Source organism: Macrobrachium rosenbergii, chromosome 1, assembly GCF_040412425.1.
Source record: "Macrobrachium rosenbergii isolate ZJJX-2024 chromosome 1, ASM4041242v1, whole genome shotgun sequence".
In the NCBI taxonomy this organism is placed as follows: domain Eukaryota; kingdom Metazoa; phylum Arthropoda; class Malacostraca; order Decapoda; family Palaemonidae; genus Macrobrachium; species Macrobrachium rosenbergii.
The window spans coordinates 6,553,643-6,559,625 of record NC_089741.1 but is presented as its reverse complement, the minus strand read 5'-3'; the positions used below and the strand labels follow the sequence as shown (position 1 = coordinate 6,559,625).

Here is a 5,983-nt window from a genome sequence, read left to right as displayed (position 1 = left end):
TCTTGTGGTAAGGTTATTAAACGTTTTGTGCGCTAGTTGTGATAAGTGAGAACGAAATTCTTCCGTTTGGAAACCAGTTGAGAACACAAGTCTAGAGAACAACAATTCAAAGAACCGAAAAACTTACAGTACGAAGGTTTAAAGCAAGGTAAACAGAAGTCAAGACCAAACGACAACAAGAAATTTTCCCGTGGAGACAATTTGTAGTCGGAGAAGTTAAAAATAGTATTGTTATCCTTTTGAAGTTTGGGAATACTAATACCAAGATTATACAATTTTCTTTTGTGAGTACCCTGCACTGTTGAAACAAAGTCAGAAATACTTTTATTGAATAAAATCTTAAAAACAGAACAATCTAAAAATTTTAATTTTGAGGTAACGTCAGTAAGTAAAGTTTGATAATTACAGGATAATTTCTTAATTACATTGTTTTTGTGATTGATTTCCATGTCTAAGAGTCTGTTAGTGGCTTCGTGGTAAAATTGGTATGGTACAGTGAAGCTTTATACAATTTAAATTTTGTAAAATGAACTGTCATTCCAAAATTTATAAAATTTAAATTGTATAAAGCTTCACTGTACCATACTCCGTTTTACCACGAAGCCACTAACAGACTCTTAGACATGGAAATCAATCACAAAAACAATGTAATTAAGAAATTATCCTGTAATTATCAAACTTTACTTACTGACGTTACCTCAAAATTAAATTTTTAGATTGTTCTGTTTTTAAGATTTTATTCAATAAAAGTATTTCTGACTTTGTTTCAACAGTGCAGGGTACTCACAAAAGAAAATTGTATAATCTTGGTATTAGTATTCCCAAACTTCAAAAGGATAACAATACTATTTTTAACTTCTCCGACTACAAATTGTCTCCACGGGAAAATTTCTTGTTGTCGTTTGGTCTTGACTTCTGTTTACCTTGCTTTAAACCTTCGTACTGTAAGTTTTTCGGTTCTTTGAATTGTTGTTCTCAGACTTGTAAATTCTCAACTGGTTTCCAAAACGGAAGAATTTCGTTCTCACTTATCACAACTAGCGCACAAAACGTTTAATAACCTTACCACAAGATGGACTCCATTCTTTAAGAAAGAGGATTTACAAATCCTGAAAAACCTAGGGAAGAATGAAAATATAATTATAACAAAACCGGATAAAGGTAAAGGTGTGGTGTTGATGAACAGAACCGAGTAGTACATACAAAAAGTTGAAACTATTCTAAGTGATGAATCTAAATTCAAGAAATTAGGTGACCCTAATTTCTCCACAATCTTTCGAAATGAGACAGGGTTAATAGATTCTTAAAACAATTAGCGGATCAGAAGGTTATTGATAATGATACTTACCAATCTTTACTTAGTACTGGTTCGTCATATGGAACTTTTGTATGGTTTACCTAAAGTACATAAAGCTGGCTTACCCATACGACCTATTCTGACTTCTTACGATACTCCAAATTATAAATTAGCAAAATTTGTTGTCCCTCTTTATCTAATCTAACTAATAATGATTACTCTGTACAGAACTCAGAGCAATTCAAGAACAGAATTTTAATACAAGACTCAGATTTGTACATGGTTAGTCTGGATGTGGAATCATTGTTCACTAATGTCCCTGTGGAAGAGACAATTGAGATAATTCTTAACAAATTTATATTGAAACTAACACTATGTTTAAGGGTTTTAACCGAGATAATTTTAAGAAACTTTTACAACTGGCAGTGCGGGACACTGTCCTTCATTTTTAATGGAGTTTCATACTGTCAAGTAGAAGGAATGGCGATGGGGTCTCCACTGGCCCGACATTTGCCAATATTTTTATGTGTTCACTAGAGGAGCAATTGCTGGACAATTGCCCTCTGGCCTTCCTTCCCTTTTCTATTGTAGATATGTAGATGACACTTTTGTACTTTTTAGAGACAAAGAAAGGGCTGAAATGTTTCTCCAGTATGCTAACACAGCACATCCAAATATTAGGTTTACGATTGAGCATGAAAATTACCCTTTCTGATGTTTTAGTTACTGAGAAAACGATTGTTTTAATTCATCAGTATTTAGGAAAAGACTTTTTCCGGTCTAGGTTTGAATTTTTATAGCCATTGCTGTTTTAACTTTAAATTAAACTCCTTGGTCACTGTCTTCCACAGAGCTTTTAATATAACTTCCAGCTGGTTTGGTTTTAATAATGAAATAACTTTTTATACAAATACTTTCTAGACAATTGTTACCCTTCCAGACTTTTTTATACCTATTTAAATAAATTTCTGAATGATAAATATATACCTAAATTACAAATAACTACAGTTCCTAAGATGACATTTTTCGCCAGTCTCCTATGATCCACGATAAGTCTTTTTACAACACTTTGAATAACCTAATTCAACAGTATGCACCTGCCATTAATTGTAAATTGATTCCGGTCAATCCTCTTAATATCAAATCCTTATTCCAGTACAAAGACAAAATTAGCCCTCTTATGACATCAAGCATCGTCTATTTATTTGCTTGCCCCCGATGTAGTCAGGAAATACGGGCATGCTCACGCCGCCTACTGAAAGTGCGAATTGATTGTCATAGGGGGTCAGTTATAGAACTGGAGTCAAACTATCTAATCCAGAGTTCTCAAATATTCGAGAACACGCCAAAAGATGTAAAACAGAAATTGATTATAGAAATTTTAAAATACTTTCCAAAGTCAGCAGTTCTTCGCTTCCTATCTTTGAATCTCTTTTATTAAACTACTAGTGCCAAGATTGAACAACCAAACTACCTCAACAACTCTGTACCTGACGTGAGTTTACCCCGGCCTGGAATTCTTTGTTTATGTCACTCTACTTTTATACTCCGTACAAACGGTAACGGTCTTCTTAATTTTGTCTTTCTTTTGTATAACTTTTTTCTTTTGTATATTTTGATTGTAATTTTAAGTATGAGTCTGATTTTATATTTATATTTTACTTATTCCAGCTTTGATAATGAGACAGATGTCTTGAAACGTAAGCACAAATAAAGGTATGCCGTTGTTAAGGATGTCTTCCTCTGCCCTTGGTCCTGTTTGCCTCGGTTGATAGCAGCCACTACCTCTCAGCTATATATATATATATATATATATATATATATATATATATATATATATATATATATATATATATATATATATATATATATATATATATATATATATATATATATATATATATATATATATATATATATATATATATATATATATATATATATATATATATATATATATATATATATATATATATATATATATATATATATATATATATATATATATTACTATGTATATATATATATATATATATATATATGTGTGTGTGTGTGTATACATATATATATATATATATATATGTATACATGTATGTGTATGTATATGTACGTATGTATGTGTATATATATATGTATGTATACATATATATATGTGTGTATGTATGTATGTGTATGTATATGTATGTATGTATATATATATATATATATATATATATATATATATATATATATATATATATATATATATATATATATTTGTATCAGGGGTGGCTAGAGTAATTATATATAATCATAGATAGTTCCTTTCGTATAATTTTTATATATCTTACAGGATGCTGCAAAAGTGGCCGTTTTGTCCACCTCTTTTCTCATGAACGGCAACCGGAATCTGGGAAAAAGCGTCAGCGTACAAAGCCTCCATCTTCCTAAATTCCAAGGTTCACAGCAGCCATGTGGACTGTTTCCTCATAAAGGCAACTCGACCTCTCGACACCTCAACGAAAGTCCTATGTGTGGCCTCCCATATAACCTTGAAGACAGAATGGGTCCGAAACTTTCAGACAACTGCCAGACTTTCCTCCATCCCCAAAGACTTATCCAAAGGAGTGTATCGAAAAGTAAGAACGGTAATAGACCTTTATCTTCCTGCAAAGTAGGCAGGTCTACTACGAAAAAGTTATATCCTTCTGCGACCAATACGGATATAGGAATGGGGCTAAACGCTAATGAATTTCCTAGAATTGGCACAGCTTTGGTTGCAGATCAACCAAGAGTTGAGAGCACTGTCTGAAAAGTATGATATGATTTGATTTTTTCAAAAGTCCTATGGCATAAAAGAACTTTCCTGAGATGCTAATGAAGTATATTTAAATCATCAAGGTAGAGTTTGCAACAGGAAATAAAATATTCAGGAGAATTCCCTCTGTTTTCATTTGTTACTTATTGAAAACACGATCTGTGCGAATGGTGATATTACTGAAATGCTGTCAGCTCTCAGGTCATGTTTACGAATCTTTCTATTGTAAATCTCTTAGTCTTTTATAATGAAATAAAGGTAAAAATGTATTCTCATTTTGCTTCATACCCTCTGATATGGAATCTAGCAGAATCGTCGTTTATGACCAATCCTTGTGTGTAAATAGGTGTGATAGTATGGGATCAATAGTGAGTGACTGGGACTTCTCGAGCTACATTCTGATATATACTAATTTTCTCATTCGTAACAAATGAAAGAAGGTTGGCACTAAACTTAAGCAAAGTGACATTGTGGATGTTTTAAAATTTATTCATTTCAAACCCGACATAAAGCTGACCTAGAGGACTGACGAACACGGGGGATTCGGGAGTCTGCTCATTGCCTCCTCCTCCGCTGCTGCTGCAGTGAATGGAAAGTGGAAGTGAAAGTGAAAGTGAAAGTGAATGAGCTTTGATGAAGTTATACTGAATTCCTCCAGTGTTACTTTATATGAAAATTGCTGGTGAAATAGACAGAGGAGTCCTTTTCATTGCATTGTTTGGTCTGTTCTACTGTTTATTTTCATTTTTGTTTACATATTTTTGCTGATTCACTCTGCTTATCCAACATTTTCAATCTTTTGGTTTTAGTAATCATTCAGACTATTTTATAAAACGCATAACGTTCAAATACGAAAGGAATATATAAAGCTATTATAGTTTCTGTCGCTCTATACTTACATCCTGTATTCATCATATATCTGAGCATGTATTTACACAACAAGGTTTGGTGTTTATTTGAAACAAAAATCACAACCAGATTCAAACGTGTTCTCTTACACAATTCACTTTGTTTTTTCTTCACTTTTCTGAATTTATCTTTTTTCGATTTAACCTGATAACTATGTTCTTATTCTTGAATGCACTTCATTGTGAATTCATGTTCTGTAATTCGTAAGAACGAATTAAGTTTGGATATGTCAGTTCAATAAATAAAAAATCCCTTATTTTCGTAAATCATTCCCTTGATTGGATAAAATGTTCCTACTTCGTATATCTTATATTGAATCCCTTAGGCTTTAGAGCTTTGATACTCTCCCTTTCACACGTTCTCTTGTTCATATACGCCAGCAAATGCCTTTCTTAAATTAGTCATAACAATTTTTTTTGTCCAGCAGATCAAATATTCCTTCCGTAAATTGTACGAAGCTGCCGAAAATTCTGAATTACGCTGGATCCTGCTCACATAGGATTACGAGAAATGAATACGCTGATAAATCACCAAGTCTGGAAAAGTTACGTCTAAATCAAACCTAAGTGATGTTACAATCGATTATGCGACATCAGTGAAGTCCAGTCCAGGACTGGTGGAATAATGAAGGCCAGACAAGGAATCATCTAATTCTCCTCCAGAATTTCCTGTGATACTCGTATAACATAGAAACAATACAGGTCTTTTGAGTAAAGCTGATGAACCATTCGCCTCCTCTTCGTTCGTTCAGGGTTTATTTCAGCCTTTTCCTTGCAAAAACATGAGCTTTCGTCACCGGATGTGCACGTCGTTGGAAACAAACTGGGCAGAGCGCATGTTGCATGAAACGGGAAACTCAGATGAGCACTTGAAAGAAGTTTTAATGCTCCCGCTGGGCTTCTTAATCTATGCAGTAAATTTACGTACACGACAGTTACATGACTGTCGTATACCACTACTTGAATGGACTATAGAATGGC

The 5,983-nt window shown here is 33.1% G+C and overlaps 1 protein-coding gene across 1 annotated transcript in view; it reads left to right on the top strand.

The window, feature by feature from the left end:
• Positions 1-4,363, top strand: part of LOC136851922 (uncharacterized) — a 489,330-nt gene extending 484,967 nt beyond the window's left edge. Inside the window, exon 17 of the mRNA XM_067126612.1 lies at positions 3,630-4,363. Coding sequence (XP_066982713.1) covers positions 3,630-4,088 — 459 coding nt within the window. The 3' untranslated portion in view covers positions 4,089-4,363. The remainder of the gene's footprint in view (positions 1-3,629) is intronic.
• Positions 4,364-5,983: the final 1,620 nt, after the last annotated feature.